The sequence below is a fragment of the Lagopus muta genome, chromosome 17 (genome assembly GCF_023343835.1).
Source record: "Lagopus muta isolate bLagMut1 chromosome 17, bLagMut1 primary, whole genome shotgun sequence".
NCBI classification, from domain to species: domain Eukaryota; kingdom Metazoa; phylum Chordata; class Aves; order Galliformes; family Phasianidae; genus Lagopus; species Lagopus muta.
The window spans coordinates 5,037,463-5,057,257 of NC_064449.1; the positions used below are offsets into that span (position 1 = coordinate 5,037,463).

Consider the following 19,795-nt stretch of genomic DNA (forward strand, 5'->3'; position numbering starts at 1 on the left):
CAGAGGTATTGCTGCTGATTTTTTTTTTTAGGCTCTTTGAGAGACAATAGGGAATACATGACAAAACCAGTTATTGACTGCTAATGACTGGTTGAGGAAAACAAGGAATGTTGAAAATGAAGCGTGGAGGAAGGATATACTGGAATCAGTAGAACTAGAACTGTACATCACTAGAGTTTTTTTAATTAAGTCTTAAGCCCATTCTTCTTTATTTTGTTTTACTTGAATTCAGCAGTTCAGGAAGTGGCTCTGCAGTGTTGGCTGTTGGTAATATAAACCAGCAGCCCTGTGTGCCCCGCTAATTTCTGCGAGTATACCCAGGCTCGTTCTTCTCTTCTGATTTATGAGCAATTTGCAGCCTGCAGTTGGCTGGGTGTAGGGGTTTGTGAGCCTGTGTACCAGTGTCAGTTCTTTGGTCTGAGGAGAATTTATATGTTCTTCTACTGTCTGTGCACACAGATGCTTCTCTGTCATCTATTGGACTTAGGATATACCAGCATCACCTCATCATTCATACCTGCCATGCATTCTGGTGGTCTTCTTTACCTTGGGACTGTGCTTGGTGTTGTAGAATCCAGTAATATAGGTGAACAGAAAATGCTTGTGAATGTGTGGACTTCATAAACTAAACCAGACATCTTATGCCTGAAGAAAACAGTGTTTGGAAGATAGCATTCATACAGAACACACTTTTTAAAGCTCTTTATTGTTGCTTACGTACTGAGAAAATAATAACTGATTTTTAAAGAATGTGATTCTGAATTTAAAATTTATTAACAATAATGCTGATAACTTTAATTTCTGCTATAGGGTCTATTTTCATATTTTTCTGTTTGTTGTTTTTTTTTTTTTTTAATAGCATTTCTTATAATTAATGTGGAATTCCTCCCTGTCCCCCACAGATTTCTTTCTTTGGATCCAAAGCTGTTGGAAGAAGAAGTCCTGACAGCCCCATGTTGAGCAAAGCTGAATTTGTTGAGAAGGTTCGACAGAGCAACCAGGCTTGCCACGATGGCGACTTCCATACAGCAATTGTGTTGTACAACGAGGCCTTGGGAGTTGATCCTCAGAACTGCATTCTGTACAGTAACCGTTCAGCAGCCTACATGAAAATCCAGCAGTATGACAAGGCCCTGGATGATGCCATCAAAGCAAGACTTCTGAATCCTAAGTGGCCAAAGGTAAGAAAGTGTATTACTCTATCAAGAGGATCTTCATCAGGGTTATTTCCCATACTGATAACCTAATGTAGAGAACTGCAAATAGTTCTGGGTTAACATCTGCTTTTACTAAAGGCTCTAGATAATTTTTTTGTCTTCAAAAGTTGTTTAACCTGAGTTTCCTGCTGGGTATTAAACTTTTTTTGTGTGAGGTGCAATACTGTCTTACTACTTTAAACCACCGTGGTTTCTGAGTTGTGAAGACCAGGCATCTTATAACAGTTAGCTTTGCATCCAGGAGCGTTTTGTTGCAACGTAGCATGGAGGTCAGTAGTAACAATGGAGCAATAAAATCTTTACAATAGTGTTCAAAGAGTTTTTGTGTATGTGATGGATAAACATTTTAAGAAATGTGCACCTCAGTGTACTTGGCAAAGTCTGAACGTGCAAGGAAATGTTTATAAAGAGTAGATGGTGTTGATTACCTGTTCCTTCCGGGATTGTTTCCCACTGGCTGATTTTGATTGCTTCAATGGCTCTGACTGTCTAGCTAGCTAACTCGGGATCTGCCCTTTACATGCTAATCCATTTTAATAGAATGTACTCCAGATTGCATTTTCCTGTCCTTTGCTCGCATAGTCTTACCAGTCACTTTAGTTAATGATACCATTTAAGACCAGATTTATCATCTAGCTTCCTCTCCTCTATTTTTATAAAACGGCATTCTTTCTAGTTAGAACTGTTCCTAGATAAATGTGTGTGGTTTGAGGATTCAGTCCTGGGAAAGCTACTGTTTCTGCAGCTCCAGAAACATCACCTTACCTACTGAGGTATGTGTCTGCCTCAGAAGGAATGACAGGGCTTGCAATGTATGAATGTGTTTAAAGACAAAGGAAGAATGTTGTCTTTTCATCAGTACAATCTCTTCACAGCATTGCTTTTGTCTCAGCCTTTGACCATGGGCATGCTGTGACAGCTTGTCTGCTAGGCTGGGCTTCCTGCAGTGGTTCCCTCGCTAGGAGAGAGAGGATCCAGCAGGGTTTTGATGGATCCTTCTGAAGGAGAAAAGATTGTCATGTCTTCTTCCTCCTCCCCCCCGTCTTTTGCTCAAAATTGGATATCTCATCTATGGAACATTTGAAGACAAAAGTGTAATTTTAAACTCAGTTTATTTGTTTGTTAAGACCAGAAAACTGCTTTAAATGTTATTGAAAGTGTTTCCTAAAGCTCTGCCCGCTCGCAGTCACAAAAAGAAAAGCACAGCCCAGGGAAAGAGCTTCAGAGCTGAAACACGGAGTCTGTTGGTGAGAATTTCCTGTTCAAAGAATATTCATTGTAATTCTGTTTCCATAAAATACCAGTAAGGAAAGTGTCTAGAAGTGTCAGATGAATGTTGTGTTAAAAGTGCACCCCCACTAATGTTGAAACCCACAGCTATCAGCTAAGCTCTGCTAATTGCTGGGGCTGTTACCTGAGACAGAGCAGTTCTGTCTGCTTGCAGCACAGCAGCTGCAGCAGTTGTCTTAGCGTTACTAACAGTCAGTGCAAACATAAACACTAATGAGCTCTGATTACTTTACCACTGCGAGATGGTGCTTTGTCTGTTGGAATTCTGCATCTCTCTACAATGAACTCTATTTTACAGATATTTGAACTTTCTTTTTTCTTCTTTTTTTTTTTTTATTCTTTTGCATTTCTCTGGAATGGAGACTGAAAAGTGCTGCTAAAGCAGAGGGATTTGGTGTTTGCAGGAGCTCTTGGGCAACTCTCCTGTATGGAAAAATCACAGAGGAGTCTTTGTTTCTTTTTTTATTTGGTTAAAGAACAGAAATATAAATGAGCTTTCTGGCTGAACTGGAAAACAACTTTTGGTCATGTGAAGCAGAGGCGAAGCTGCACACTCCTGGCTCCTGAGTTGTTTGTTTTGTTGGTTTCTTGTTTGGTTGTTGGGTTTTGTTTTTTTTTTTGGGGGTTTTTTGGTTTGTTTTTTTTTTTTGTTCCTCTTCCTATTTTTCTGGTAAATAAATGTGGTGGCTTCCCTTTCTCCTGCATGCAGCTCCTCTCCTCTGAGACTGTGTTGTGAAAGGCCACTCCTCTGTGTTTCGGTGGTAACGGCAGGAATGCAAGGTAGCATTGGTGTGCCTCCTCAACTGTTTCTGATTAGTGAATCAGTTCTTACCCAACTGAAGTGCTTTGGAAGTCACAGCAGAGATGGGAGATCCTGGAAAGGAGGCAGTGAGATCTGCGTGGTATGTTTTCCTCATTTAAATGCAGTTTGTTTTAAGCCATCTTAGATTTAAAAAAAAAAAAAAGGGAAAAATGTACTTTGAGGATTTATTAACTACCCCGATACTTTTTTGTGCACAGAGATTTCAGGTTGGATCAGATGTAGAAATAGCAAATAGATGATGGTGCTCAGAGATCTTGGTGGAGGGTTGGTAGCCACACTCACTTGATGCTGGTGTCCCTTCTTAGTAGCTGGACTTCAGCTCGTCAGTGGGAAGCAGCAGGAGGGCACTGTCTGAAGTTGAAAACTTATGTTGCGTATTTCAATATCAGAAGCTCCTTTGTAATTAGTTTAAGAATCTATTTGGATCTTATTGATAGAATGTACGTGGGAAAACTTGAAATTAATGCATCTAAAAACCTAATCCATATTGCTGATTAGCCAGAAGAGGGAGCTTGACAGATGTGGCTTGTAATTTCTTGCAAAAAAATCTGAGTTTTTAAATATTGAAGTTTTTACTTCAGCAGTAGAAAAACGAATGGTTCTTGAATCCAGGTTTTCTGAGATCAAAGTTATTAGATGTATGCTTCTTTATCAGCCTTTATCTTGGTATATGTTTGTTATGTAAAGATACATTTATTTTTGTCACCAGCATCTACAATGCTCGTAGGGAATATCACAGCTGAGATCTTGCATGTGTTTGGAATAAATGCGTTCCCACTCTGTAATCAAGCCAGTGCATTAAGCTGATCCATACTTCAGAGGATGGCAAACAAAAACCAAGAGGCATTATGAACTAAAGCTGTGAAATGAGACAGCGCAGAAAGCAGGAAGGGCTTGTTCTGCTTTCAAACACAGTTATGTATCACTCCGGATTTTTTTTATACAGCTTTTATTTCCATTCAGGCCCTGAGGTAATTCAAACTTTGGTGCTTCCCCACTCACAGTTCTCCCAAGTTATTTCTTGTGAGGTCATGGCAATAGGAATTCATTTAGAATACTGTGAAGCCTGAGCAGTGTTTCTGTAATGCAATGTAACTTGGTTTGCCGTCGTTCTGCACCACTGGGACCCAGTGTGCTGTGTGCCCAGATGAGCTCTTAGAGTACATACTCCCATTACAATCATCTTCTTCTGAACTTAATAGAAAAGAAAAGAGGCTGTATTACAAAAAGCTGTGCCTGAAAGTCTTTCTTTTAACAGAGCTCGCTTCCTCCATCTTTTAAATCGGTCTTTTAAACATTAGTTGTTTATTAATAAGCAAGTATATTTATACAAATACATCTGCTTATCTACTGCAGCTTTAAACCAAACACGGGTAATGAATATATGATTACAGTAAGAAATACCTGGTCTGTAACAGATCAGAGTAACTTAGTGTGGGTCTCATTATGTGGCTGTGGTGTTTTTTCCACCACCACCACGTGAAACTCACGTTTGCAGTGTTTGTTTGGCAGGATGGCTCATCAGTTCTGCTATTCAAAATACTTTGTGTAATTGTCATTGAGAAGTTCAAAGATAAAAGGATGTTTCAGGAATTAAATTATATTTTGGGAATACCCTACAGGCAAATCAGATCAGGCTCATTTAGCTCTTTTGATTTCCTGCCAAGCAGCTCTTTTTGTTTTGCTGTGATCTGGCTCTAGCAAAGTTCTATTCAGTTGTGCAGGCTGCGTGGCTGTGAAGAGAATCCTTGGCATGGTGAGCAAAAATGAGGGATACATTCTGTGGCTGACGTCTGAACATGAACAGTCTCTTGGTTCTTGCTGATGTTTTGGATGTAGGTCTTGTTTGGTTTTTGTCCTCAAATTACTGGAAAAATATACTGTGGCTTAAATGGTTTAAATTTGGGTCTAATTTTGTGTTAAAGTGTAGGTTTCAGTAACTGTTGCAAATTCATGCCTCAGATATAGAGAAATAGCTGGTCCCAGTGTGATGAGCTCATGGCTGTGAGGTAAGCAGCCTTCCCAGCAGGGGAACAAAGCCTTATCTAACTAGGAGCTACAGCTTGAGGGCAGAGCTGATAATCACTTTGACTGTGAGGGGAAACAGGTCCCTTCAGAAGTGGAAATGGTTTGAGCCTGCCGTGACAACAGCTTGATTTATTTTAGTATACAAACATCAGAAATGGAAAACAAACAAGTGGAAAATCCAAACTCCTTCTGAAGAAAAAAGAAGTTAATTGAACGTTGAACAAACTAGAAAATGCATTGGATTTCCTTAGTCCTGATGCTTAACCATGCAATTTTGCTGCCTTTTATAGCTTGTATTAGCTGTGTTTGTATTCCTTTCTTAGTCATGGTTAACTTCTACGTGGCTTTGAGACATTTGGTAAATGTTTTGTACTGTTCAAATTCAGAAATACTGAGGCAGTGCTTCCCACCCTGTCCTCAGGTACTCTGAGGGGAAAGTCCCTGCTCTTGAGTGATAACCAGCAATCAGAGTGCAAACGTGAGCTGTCTGGTGAAATTCTATTTTAGAGTACCCAACCTCTTGGTATCTAAGATTTGGTCTGTGGGAAACAGCAGACAGTATTTGGGTGAGAATAATTAACTGTTTTCTTGTATTGATTTATGGCCTTAATATCCCATCAGAAAAGCTGTTTGCTCACAAGGATGAAATGATTTGTCAGACTTGAATGTATTTGGCTACAAGGATGTTCAAACCAAAGTCTAATGTTCAGCCAGGAGCTACAGAGAGGAACTCTGAAGAGTTTAGCTGATGGGAGAAGAATGCTCTACGCATGTGTAAACTTAAAGAAACTGGAATGAATGACTCCCATTTCACATCAGTGCAAGTTTCTCTTACTGATCTTTGTCCATTTCCTGTGCTTCATTTAAAAATGTGCCTTTGTCTATGCAGATGATGAAGAAATCTGAAAGACAAAACAGAAAGAGGAGGGGATTTTGAGCTGTGAAGCCTTTGTGTATGAAATGCCAGGAGGGTTTTAGATGTTGTCGTGTAACAGTGAGGGAATTTGGTGAAATAGCTTGCATGGGTATTTTCTTAATTCACTCCAGCTGTTAATGGTGTGATCAGACCTGTTAAAAAAGCAAAGGGACATTTGCTCATCCTCTTGTACTTCTGACTGCTTGAGTATCTTTACATATTTATCCACATGTGCTGTAGTAATCCATAACAACCTAAAATTTTCTCCAAGAATTGCAAGTAAAATGCCCATCCTCCCTTGTGTGTAGAACTTCTAAGAAAAGAATGTGACTTGACCACATAATGTTTCTCATGAATAGGCCTCTTGTTTTTAATTTGATGAGCAAGGAACTTTCCAGTCCTGTTCTCCTGCTTACAATCTGTCCTTAATTTACAGAAAGATGCATTCCAGTTTTTCAAGCATAAAACTGTTGAGCAGATTTTTTTGGCTTTAGTAGAACTTGATGTGTTACGTTATCCTGAGACTCGTGCGTTTGTTGCTGTCTTTCCATGTCACAGAATCACAGCAGAGCTGAAGCTGGAAGGGGCCTCTGGAGGTCATGTAGTCCTGCCCCTACTGCTGAAGACAGGTCCATCTAGAGCAACTTGTCCAGGACATTGCCCACTTGGGTTCTGAATGCCTCCAAGGATGGAGTCTCTGTAGCTTGTCTGGGCAACCTATTCCAGCGTTTGACCACCTTCATGCACAAAAAATTGTCTTATATTTAAATAGAGTTTCTTACATTGAAGTTTGTACCTGTTGCATCTGGTCCATTTGCTGGTATCAATGAGAAGAGCCTGGTTCCATTTCTTTACTGTTGGGTGTTCATATCCATTGGTAAGGTTTAGTCTTCTACTGTGTCTTCTCCAGGTTTAACAATGGAAGGAATTGGCCTCTGTTTGTATGACCAGCAGGCCAGTCCCTCAGTCATCTTTGAGGCCTTTTTGCTAGATTTGGTTCTGTTTGTCTCTCTTTCTTGTACCCAGAATTGCTCACAGCATTCCACGTATGTTCTTGTCTTAAATACTGCATGTATTTACTAGTTAAGGTTGGGTTTTTGTTGTTGTTGTTGCTGTATGTAGTGCCTTCTTCAAATCTTTTTCCCTTTCTCCTTTTTGAGCAATCCATTTTTTTTGCTTATTACATTAAGCCATCTATACTTGTGTTTGTTTTTTTTTTTAACTTCATGTCTTTTTTGGGATGTATATCCAAATTAATAGAGCCTGGTTTTATTGTTATTAAGGAGTTGCAGTTATCTCAACTTTCTCTGTTCCTGTTCCTCCCATTTTTAATGCTGCTTCTTGATAATCCTCTTGAATGTAATGGCAAGTTCGTGTACCCTTTATAACAGGATGTGTACACACACACACACATATATATATTATTTTTTTTTTCTGGCGTTTTGTATAACATTCAATGTTCTTACTGTCTATAAGGCAGGCAGGGTAGTTCTTATTTTACCGATTGGAAGTTGAGAGGCAAAGAATGTTTCTGTTCTGTTTAGTCACCCTTGTGATAGAGCCAAGCCCTGTTGCATCCACATAATGTGTTGGCATAGATCTGAAGGCTGTGATAGCTGCATGACTGCTCTGCTGTCTTCCATGCTGAAATGTCTGCCCTTGAGCTTTAGACCACGTGGATGTGGCTGTATTGCCCTAGGTTCTGGACCTAGGACAAGTAGACATGCTTTAAACAGTCTTTTAACTGTCAGGTGGGGAATCTGTGAAATACATTTCGTATAACCTATGTTCTGGTCACTGGGTTGTCCTTTTCTGCATCATTTTTTTTCTTTTCTCCTTAATTAGGTACTTTAATAACGAGTATCATGTAGTGGTTTGGCAGCTTTATGGAGTTACGTTTTTCTTACAGTTCAGTCCAGTGGAATTATTCCGTTAATGTCTCTGTGCCAGAAGTGAAGGTTGTGGTATTGCTAAGGGAAAACTGTAGTGTGGATGTACTGCTTATACTTGCCTTTCCCTAAATTCTTAAAATCACAGAATAGCAGTAATATAACAGAGTGGGGGGTAAAAAGAACAACCCCCTTCACTGTGATTATATAAATTGTAAAAACAAACAAATAAATAATTTCCAAGAGTCATCTAAGTTGTCTTTTTGAGAAGAACGTACACCAAGAAGAGTTAAGAAAAAATATCTTGTTACTCGTTTGTTGAGAGTCAGAGCCACTGGGTGTCATTTTAAGACATTTGGATTGTCTTCATCTACTTACATGGTACTGGATTTTGTATCCTGAATTTTTAGACTAAAACCTTAACCCTGAGGTGGTGCCACGTAACTTTTCTCATCAGCTGCTTGCTTCTCCAGTGTTTTTTTTTTCCGGTTTATTCTTAGAGATGAGACAACTATTCCTGTTTTTTCTCAGCATAGATGCTGCAAATTTCCTCACCTTGGGGATTAATTTTTTTAGAAATCTTATGGTAATGGTTATTCATAGCCTGCGAGTTGAGGAACTGTGAAGAACTGCAATGAACAAAGCACACATGAGAGGGCACTCCTTGCACACGTAGTAATGCCTCTAGGATCTAACTTGGGAACAGATATTCACGTTTTTAGATGTTTCTAAGATACATTTATTTTCTGAAGTGTATGCTGTTCATAATGCTTTTTATTTTCCCTTGACTTGAATCTGGATGTGGCCAGTATGCATGTCCTGGTAAATTGGGCTTCCTGGGGTTGTAATGTGACAGTAATGCATGTGGAAGGGGATCACCCATGTCTTATGTATGCTTTCTAGAATGGTTTTCTTTAAAATTTACATTAGGTGTGCACACTTCTTTTTCTTTGTGGTGTCCCTAGGCCCTCTTATTATGCTTTATTGCTACTTTTTACTGTATTTATGCTATTTCCTACTATGATAAATCAAGTCACAGAAAGCTGCTCCTCACTTTTTTTAATTTATTTTTTTCATATGGTGGATAGATGTGTTTTTGCAGGCTGGCATCCTGAATTTATAGTGACTCTGGATTTGTGGTGTAGCTGTGACCATCAGAAAGGATTTAAGCAGCACTAGGAAGTCTTTTTTAGACACCGTGGGTGAAAAGGACTGCAGTGTGCCTTATTTTTTGAGATCTGCTGGTAGGTGGTTGTCTGGCAGTAAAGAACAGGAGATGATCAGCCTGGGTACCCCTGAAATAAGCAGGAATACCCTTGGAAACCTACATTTCTTGTTTGGGTTTACAGTCTGATTGCATCATGGCGTGTCTTGACATTGCTGAGTCCTCATTGCAGACCTGCTACCCCGACAGCTCTCTGAGGAAATTAAGTGAAATGGAGAATTTGAGGAAACAAGTCACCAAGAGAAAACCCTAAAAATTGAGAAAGCAGGAAATTTTCTTGACTGATGAGTCAGAAGGAAGCACGAAGTGTCTATACGGCATATGTATGTACTATGTGCTCTGAGTGCTCTGAGCCAAGATCAAGAAAACCCAAATAATTGGCAGTGAGGCTTGCTGAGAACTACTTAACAACTGAAGGCATTGTGTGGTCTAACGATTTTGACTTACTGGCCTTTCAGCACACCGGGGTTTTGTTCAGGAAACTATTCCTGCTGTCTTGCTTCCCTGTAGCTAAGTAGGGTGTGCTGTGTTTGTGATAATGGGAAGGCAGGGAAGGCAGAACAGGGAAAACTGCTGCATTAAGCTTAGGCACTGTCTGACTCAAAAGCACAGTGATGGTTCAGATGAATTAGGGAAGAAATTTTCATATCAGTTCTTATTATTTCTATAAATACATCTTTTTTTTCTCTCAAAATGACTGCTTCCTCCACCCCAACCCTGACAGCACTTAGGTCTCAGTCCTAGTATGAACTTTTATACAAAGCAGGTCGTGTCTTCCTCTGGCCACAGCTGTCTTTGTGCGTTTTCTTCTTTGCTTTAGAGGACAAATGATAAAGCCCCTCCTGCTGTGTGGAGCAGCAGAAATAATTTACTAAGCATTTGGCTATTATCCACCAGTAGAGAATTTACTCCTGAAGTTAGAGAAGTGAATAAACAAAATTGAGCAATACTACGCTTTCTGTCATGTAGTTAATATATATTCCTGTTTGCTTTTGTTGTCTGGATTTAAGTTAGTTTTGAACTCTTACCTTCTTTTCCTTCCCTTCTGAATGCCAAGTTTGCCTTCTGAAGTCAACTGAATCTCTGTAGAAGTTGAGAGAACTACTGTAAGACCCTAAACATGAAATGCAAGATTTGAAAGCTGTGCAGTACGGTTATTTTTATAATTTCTTATGGCTTTTCCAGGAGTTGGCAGTGGTATGCAAATTCCTGTATTGCTTTTCTCATTCTAAAGCTGTTGTCTTGGGTCCAGCTTAAAAAAAAAAAAATAGAGAAATTGAATGTTGATGTGTAACAAAATGTAAAAGGAAGGCATCCTTTTTGTTAGCATTCCAGTATATTAAAATATCCTCATCACACCGAGTGTTTGATGGATTTTCTTATGCTTGAGCGTTGGCCATAAGTAAGAGTCATAGTTAAGGTACTTGATGGGCCTGTAACATTTATTTTATTTTTTGTTTGATATAGCTAATAAAGCCAAGTAATCCTGGATGTTTACAGAGAGAGAATGTTCTTTGAAACCTTTGTTAACTGAACCTCATCTCATATGGGAGATGGAAAGGAACCTTCCTGAAACATTGCATTAAATAATTCATAGTCTTCCATCATTCAGAGTGAAAAAGGAGATTTCCTTTTTTTGCCGTGGGTTATACAGCTTGTGTTTTAGTCACTGCTGTCTGTTTGCAGGCTTTTTCCTTCACAAACAAAATGCAAAAAATAATGACAGAAGGGAAACATGAAGTTTTATACAAAAGATTTAGGCAATGTAATTTTTCTTTAAACCCTCAAGCTTACAGGCATTAAACACGTGTATCCAGATTGTCTGTCTGTCAGTGCTTTTGTGTGAAAGGAGAGGGTAGAGGATGCTTCTTGTCTGGTCTGTTCTCTGTGTCTCTGGTTCCTTTCAACTGGCAGCAATGAAAAAGTCTTTGGACAGATCTTCCATATGCCTTAGGAGTCAGTAGTTGTTATGGGGTGTTTCCTTGCTTCAGACTCTTTCTTGCTTCATTTTCTGTAATCCTTAGGCAAAATTGCTTTCTGTTGACCCATTTCTGTGTTCATTTGAAATGTACATCCAGTTTTGGAGAAGGAATGGCATATGCAATGTGCTGCAAGTTTGTTGTTAATCCTAGTGGTGTTAGAGTACAGAGTCTTGGGCTGACCTGTGCTGTGTTCCATTGGACTACAGACTTGATGGTCAGTGTTACTGCTAAGAAAAGTAATGGAAACTAGCATTCTTCTTTATTAATCTGTGTTATTTTTTTATCTCTTGTTCTGCTATACATGCCAATAATTTTGTTTATGCACATTTCAGCTGAACTTAATATCTCTGCAGTGAGTGGTTATGGCTGTATCATTTTGCTTAAAATTGTTGCTTGGCATTGAGTGCCCAGTACATCTCAAGTTCTGAATACTCCTACCTTGTATTGCTGACCTCGCTTGTGCTGCATTTTGATGTGTAGCTAAACTTATGCTGGTTCTTTCTGACTTAAAATGAGGTCATAAAGCAAAGTAGAAGACAAACACGATGGATTTTGCTTTCACAGCACATGCAGAGCTTGTCTGCTTCAAAAGCAGGCCTTCATGATTATTCTAACTGAAGACAGTAGGTCTTTCTATGATCATAGCAAAACTAGGCATATCTCTGAGAGGTACTTTTAAAATCCTGCTGAGAACATGGGAAGTATGACTGCCAATGCTAACATCAGTTTGATCTAAGCTCCTCTTACAGGATTTGCTTTGTCATCTTTTATTTTTATTCTCTTTAGAAAAGAATAAATGCTGGTAGTAACAAGAGCAGCTTTTTAAGGAGAACTGTTGGGGGTGGTCAGTGAAGGATGGAATAAAGCTGCTTTTGTCTCTTTGAATCTGCTCTTCCCTTTGGGTAAAGCTGATAGATGGTGAATGTCAGCTTTTCTGTCAGAACTGCCACGTGGGATCGGACTGAAGGTCTGCGTAATGGAGTTGGAGTAGCCTGTTTAAATGATGCCCGCTACGAGGTGTTGAAGGAGACAGGATGTGCTGGGTGAGCCTTTCCCTGGCAAGCATTTCTTCCTGAGCGCTGTCAAAGAGATTCAGGGACCTTCTGACCTGAAGGTTTCGTTTGAGCTGTTGCGTTTTTCTTATCGCTGATGGACTTCTCTTCAAGAAGTTAATTATTCACGAGTCCATTTGTTCCATGGAACCACAAGAGTTTAATATTTTTTCTAAGTGTTGCGTGGAAGAAAAAGCCTGGGATTTGGTTTTATTGCTGTTATCATGGTGACGTTCAGATGGCGTTTTGCTGGACAGCTCCCCTGTGGATTGAATGCCGCGTCAGCAGGGCTCTGCGGTCGCTCACCGGGCCTCTGGAATGCTTCAGATGCTGAGACAAATGCTGGACAATTTCTCTTTTATTTTTCCTTTAGCTAGATATTTAGGACCTGGATATTCTGGAAAACAACAGAACCAAAATTGTGTTTAGCCGGTGCATGCTTAGTGAGCTTTGAAGAGAGAGCTTGCCATAACCTGAAGTTGATAGTGATGAAATTTTGTTAGGAAAAATCAAGGACATTTTAAAACACTGGCATTACTGCTCACATTTTATGGATGGAGAGACAGAGATTTGCTGTAGGCCATCCAGCTGGCTCCTGGCAGGCCTGAGAATAGGATCTAAGACTCATTAGTCTCACTGTGTACTCAGCCTGTGAATTTCTACAATCAGGTGGTGTATTTGCGCCAAGATTTCAGATGGCTTGAACTGGCTGTTTGCAGTGTAGAACTTGTATTTCAAGGCTGTGAAATAATGAGCTAGAAAATAGTGGGAAATTAGCTCTGTGTATTTTAATTTTCTTGGATTGCACGTATCTAAGATCAGATGGCTTTTAACAAAAACTAAGATATGAAAAGAAGTGCAAACGTGTGCCTTAAACACTGCTGCACCTTGTAGAAGACAATTCCATTCAAGGTAAGAATAATAATTAAAAAAAAAAACAACCATCTAATCTATCCAACTAGGATAGAAAGTATGAAGGATATTGTTCCTTTAAGGAACAACTTGCCTTCCAAGGCAGTTTGTGAAAGTAACCTTTATCGTTCTTCAGCTAGCACACAACAATGCGCATAAGCTTCTTGATCATCTTTAACATTTCATTACTTGGTAGTTCACCAGTAGTGAGCCATACTGCACTTGCAAGCTTGAGTTGCTAATTGCAATTTGACTGAATGGCATTTTCCCTGAATCCTCTCCCTTGCCTTTGGAGATGTGTGTCGGCTCTGGCTGGTTCACGTCTTTGGTAGGAGGGTAAGGCAGTAGTTTGACTCCAGAGAGTTGGGATGTGCCTCATGCTGGTGTTTACTTTGTGTTGATATGTGTCGCTGTTACCTTTGTTACCAGTGCATTCAAGGAAATTACATTTTATCATGAGTGCAGCAGAAAGGAAATGCATGCAACCGTGTTTCAGGGAGTAAATTTTTCATGATGGTAGCACAGGAGTACTAAATAAAAAATGTCAGCTTCTTAGATTTGGTTGCAGTACAGACATGTGCCTGGAAATAATGGGTTCTGTGACTGTTTGAAATAAAGGACAGCTATAGCACTGAACCTCAGAGGGCAGAAAAATTTGTGTGCTTAATCACAGAAGGAAATGCCTGGTATTGCAGTGTATGATCATTAAGAGTTTGGAAAGCTGTAACAAGGCAGAGAATGCAGCAGAAAAATGAATGTGAATGAGAGGAGCATGCATAGTAAACATAGCTTTTAGAGATCTAAATTGATTTTCTGAAGAATAAAAAAGAAATCGGCTTTCTGTATGATTTCATTCAGTCCTGTGCTTGTTCTGCTTTGTCTCACGCCCGAGGTGCTTTGAGGAATGGGGCTGATTCTGAAGTCTGTCTGGAGAGGAGCAGTAAGAATCGGAGCTATTAGTTAATGATCCAAAGCAGCAAGCCAGCTTTGGCTCAGACACATCCATTGTCTCTTACACTCCTACACAGTTACTCCCCCTAAATGTTTCTCTTCTTTTTGTTCCTCCTGTCTCATCATATAAACTAGACCCATCAAAAAAAAAAAGAAAAAAAAAGAAAAAAAACAACACCTCTCTGAAGTGCCAACAATAAAAATTGCTCTTCAGAATGCTCAAAGCTATTAATTAAAGTGATTAATCATTTCTGGAGCTACAGATATTTTAAAGCATCTTGTATATATGTTGCTTGTGGTGTTGGTTTTGGTGCTTAATAAAATAGAAAAATCTAAAACTTGTATAAAATGACTATCTGCATTTCAGCAATTAAAAATTTACTGTAACTTGTGTGAATTCATGTTTTTTAAAATCACACCATAGAACAGAAAACAACTTGGATATAGCTGGTTACAAGTGTGTATTCTATTGACCTGAGAAATGAAGGCAGCTCTTCCAGGAGGGGGAGTGCAGTGGGCTTGTTGATCTACAGACTGAAGCCTCTGTAGGGATTTGGGTACTTGTTCTGCTTAGGTTTTTACATGTTATCACACTAGAAGAAGTTGTTTATATTTTGCCTCAGGTGCTTAAGAGAACATGTACACATGGCTATGGAATCCAAAAGCCCTAATGGTGCATGCAGTAATTTTGCTACCTAGTTCTTTCCCTTTGGTGAACGCCCTGGTTCTTCAGTGTCTGAGCAAAGGCCCAGCTTCTCCCGCTGCATGGACAAATCCCAACTGGGGCCACTGTGTCTTAGGCCAAGGCTCTTCTTCCATGAGACACTTCCACAGCCCACCTGAAATGTTGTGCAGCCTGCAGGGTCAGTCTGAGAGTGTGTTTGAGGAGCTCATGTGTAGGTGAGGTACTTAGGGCTGTGTGGGAACATCATCTTCTATCTTTTAATCAGCTGGCAATGATAAGGATGGAAAATCACATACTCTTTGCGATCAGGAAGCACAAGTGCTTTATCACAGGCATTATGCAGGAACCAGATGCAACAAATTGTTAATCTTGGAGTATTTCCCAACAGCCAAAACATTTGAACAATATCTAACAGGTTTTTATTTTACTTGCAAACAATTGCAGGACATGAATATTTCTCCAGTGACTGGAGAAAGCTAAATTTATAATTAAGAAGTTGAGAAAATACCCCAAACAATTGGCTTTTAAAACCAAAACACCCTCCCAGTCACTTCCCCTGACAAAATTTGCCTTATTTTTTAATCCTCCCCTCTTCCACTCAAACTAATAATAAAAATACTGAACCATTTGCTTTTTAGATGGGTTACAAACTGAAGGATTTCAGGATGGAGCTCTGGGGGAGATGCTGAGGAGCCTCAATAAAGTGTAGGAGCACTATAGATAGGCCTGTATCAGAAATAACCATGTGAGAACTATTTATGCTCCAGCAGTGCTTTTACTGCACGCACAACGAGTTTAATAGCAAAGAGGCCTCTACCACATGTTGCAGGCATTTTAAAAACTGGAAACCATTGGAAGACAATTAGGGGATTTCTGTTGTTCACACCAGTGCAAAACCCAGTCCTCTGTGCACTTCTTGTCTGTGCTACATGCTTACCGTAACGTACAGTACCAAAAGCAAATGTCGTGTAGATACTTTGCTTCTGCATGAAGAGCACAATGGCGGGAACAAGTTACTCTGCCTAAGATCTGTAGGAGGTTTTTAGTATCAAAATGTTTTAATTTTGTTGCTTGATGAGGAAGTTGACTGAGATCTATGCGTTCAATATACTGGCTGTAGTGATGGAGGAGTGTATGGGTGGTTTCTTCTGGTGTCTGTTAGTTTAGTTTGAGATTTGTTCTGGGTAACAAAAACTCCCTGGCTACTGGTCGAGCTTGTTGTGTCATTGCTATGAAGCCATCTGCAGGTTCTCTTAGGCTGCATGTCTGTTGGCTGGCCATCACTAAATGGATTTCATTAGAGCCAGCTGATCTGGACCCCCCCGACTTGACAGTGCTCTTAAATGAGTTCTTTGTCTATTCTACCTCAGACTTGTTGGCATTAACTGTGTTTTTATAGTTCACCTCACTAAGTGAATTCTGAAGTAGATGTCAGTAACTAAATTAAAAGTAATTATTACAATTAGCTGATGCCTGATGCTGTAGTTGAAGTTTGGTAGCCTTTTACTTAGGTAGGAAGCAGGAAAAGAATTGCTTTTTCATTCAGGAAAAGTCTTTTGACTTGAATTCATCAAATGCCTTCAGTTTTCTACTAGATTTTCTGGAACATTAGACTGATATCTGGAAACACTTTGGTGACCAGCAGAGGAGATTTCAACAGGATCGCTGTATCTAGAAATGCAAGGAGTATCTTGGGAAAGATGGATTTATGGACTGCTGTTGCTTTGAGCCAACATACTTATTAATTTGTGATACATCTAGATCCTAGCTATTGTTGTGTTTCTGTGGGTAACCTCTGAGTGACCCCCAACTGATGAGTTGGCTGTGTTGCACGTTAAACTGTTTTGCACGAGAGGGAATCTGAATTCTTTGTTTTGAAACTTGAGTCTGTTGCAATTTTTCTCCACCTTTTGAATAGCTTTAGAACTGGCAATTAAGCCTATTTGTGTGGGATCAGTCCTGGAAGCTGTGTTCTTCATCTCTGTTAGAGGTGAAAGTTACAATAGGAAAGCAGAGGTGGTCTGTAGTACCTGGCAGCTCTGTGTCCCACAGCGAGTGAAGTCCCTGTTAGCATCCCTTGCTTGAGCATTGGAAATGCTACAGTGTTCTGCCTTTGTAGCACTTGAGAACTTGATATTCAGGCAAGCGATCTCTGGCTTCTAATTGCCCTTTGGTCTCAACTTTGTTGGCTTTTTTATGTGCTTTATTAGAACCTATGCCAAAGTCTCCTCAATTACCTACAGCTGCTGTTGTCTTTTCACAACAGTCTACACCATGAGGACTGCTGACTTCTGTCTGTCAGTCTGAGAGCTCTAACAGTCTGAGAGCTCTTGAAAGGCCAAACTCATTTCCTTGATCTACTGATGGGATTTCTTTTCCTCCTCCAACTGAGGTCAGGGCTCATGCATGGTCTGTTTCTGACACAGGAAATGAGCACCTTAGGGACAAGGCAGCATCCTGATGACTCGTGCTAGTTTGTCTATGTGCTCTTGCTTAAAACTCACAGGCAGCTTCATGGAATGGCATTATGATTTCCATTGTCTTTTGATGTGTGCTTTTCCTTTTCCTTTTTCTTTTTTTTTTTTTTTTGCAACAAGATTGGAATAGGTTGAGGAAATGTGTGTATGCACATGTGTCATGTGAACCCATACATGTATACATTTAGTCCTTAATGTGTGCAGAAATTTTGTGAGGTAAAAAAGAGGAATGCAAGTGGTGAATACTAGTTTTACAAGTCCTTTGAGTGATCTTGATCTCACAGGTTATGACAGCAAAATACACACCTCCCAAGTAATACATTGCATGCAATTTCTGCACATATGTGTACTCTTTACACAGGAGGCGATATGCTAACTTACAAGTTAGTGTGAGTCTGTGAGTCTGGAGGGTGTGTTATTGTTCAGGTAACTCTTCCAATGTAATGGAAATGCTGCAGGAAACAAAGTAGGAAAACAGGTATTTTCCAGTGTAAGGCACTGCTAATATCTTCCTCCTAGGAAGGTAATTACCAGTTACTTCTTTGTTTCTGGTTGTGATGAACTGTTTACTGGGCTCGAAACTATATTTCAACATGTTCTGAATCCTTCAAATTCAGTCAACCCTTGACCAATGTTATACCTTAAAAATAAAACACAATAACAGAGGTAGTGACTGAATATCAGTGCTGTAATTACCTGTCATTTCCTGTGTGATAAATAAGGTGTTTTTTCCACATACATTAATTATGTGGTGGGACGTGCTTGCTAACCTGGGATATTGTAGAAGCATGTAGGAGTAGCTGAGTTCCATTATTAATTTGCTAAATTCGGGGATGAGAGGGCCATTAAGGAACACGATACATAATCTTCCAAATGCATTTTAGGAAGTCTCAAAAAATTTTGTTGCTGGAGTCTGGATGAGTATCTTGGAAAATATTGCTTTGTGCTTGCTTTGATTTGTAACCATCCTGATGTCAGAGCTGAGGTATGAGATGGGCAGGCTCACTCTGCGGCAGTTCTTGTTTTCAGGGCTCCTGACACCATGGATATGCATCTACATCTTGGGCTTGTGAGGGCCTTTGACGTTGGAATGTCTTCTCCTTTTCTTTAAAAGGGTTTGAGAGATTTATGTATGAGCAAACACAGACATTTTCAGAGAACAGAATTATTTTTCTTATTTGCAGTATGAGGTAAAGACATTTAGGTGGGCTCTCACTTCTGTAATGACTATCGCTGCAAGAGGAGCCATTGATCTCATCTTCAGAGAACAATGAATCTGTACTGCATCACCTGCTGTCACCCATAGCAGTGAAAAACAGCCATGGCCTTACAGGGAAGATGCAGATTTTCCAGTTTTCAGGTGGATGAAGAGTTAAAAACACACTGTGAGTAAAAGGAAAAGCATGTTGCGTTCGCAGAAATTATGGCCTTCTGCAAAGAGAAAATGTTTACAGACGGGATATAATAAATGCAAGTTAGGAATGATTAGAAAGTACAGATGGGAGATAGGATGGGTATGAACAGGAGAGAACAGTGCAACCAATAAAGCATTAAATACGGTTTTGCAAGGGGAGAACCTTTGGGACAGAGAGTCAGTTGTTTTCCCCATGGGGATTCTGGGGCTCTGTTTTGGTGGTCTGTACAGTAGAGGCTGAGCTTTGGCAAACTGAAGAGTGCATGATGTCATTGGATGCATAACATATGCACTGAGAGCTAGTAAATGCTGTTCACACTGCGGTGCGCTGCCAGATGTGTGTGCTGGAATGCACTTTGAGAAATGGAAAAGTCATCTTTATAAAGATACCAAGAGATGAAGTAAGAATGTCCTGTACTGAGCCTGGTTGAAGCCGCAGCGCTGCCAAGTGCAGCCGCACCGCCGAGTTCTCCCTCCTGAGCCCTGGGTTCTGCTGTCGGGAGCAGTCTGTGCAGAAGGCCTTATTCAGCGTTTCTCTGTAGTTGGAGGATGAGCTCTGAGAAGCTCCCCTTCTATCCAGAAAACTTATTTGGGATGTGCTGGTATGAACTGATTTGCAGCAGGTGAGCATCAGGGTACCAACTCAGTGCAGTTTCCACCCTTCTTTACTCTGTTCTGAATGGTTACAACAGCTTCTAGTGCGGCCGCTGCTCTGTTCCTAAGGCACTCCTCTTGCTACAGATTGAGGTGCCTCTAGGGATTAGCTGAATCTCTTACCCAACAGCACTTCGCATGCAATAAAAGCAGAGCTGGCTTTACGTTCTTCTGTACTTTAGAGTGAAAATAAATGTCCCGCTAAACGCTGAGGTCAACTGTTTGTCTAAATCACAGCATGTTACCTGATTGTCGCTATATAGAGAGGTAAATTTTGCTT

General features: G+C 40.0%; 1 protein-coding gene across 2 annotated transcripts in view; it reads left to right on the forward strand.

Annotated features, from left to right (window-relative positions):
* Window positions 1–19,795, forward strand: part of TTC28 (tetratricopeptide repeat domain 28) — a 125,657-nt gene that overhangs the window by 4,733 nt on the left and 101,129 nt on the right. The window contains exon 2 of one of the 2 annotated variants that reach the window (XM_048964308.1): window positions 903–1,181. In XM_048964308.1, coding sequence (XP_048820265.1) covers window positions 903–1,181 — 279 coding nt within the window. Of the gene's footprint in view, window positions 1–902; window positions 1,182–3,255; window positions 3,410–19,795 lie in introns of those variants that run through there. The other variant, XM_048964309.1, reaches the window with a different exon arrangement.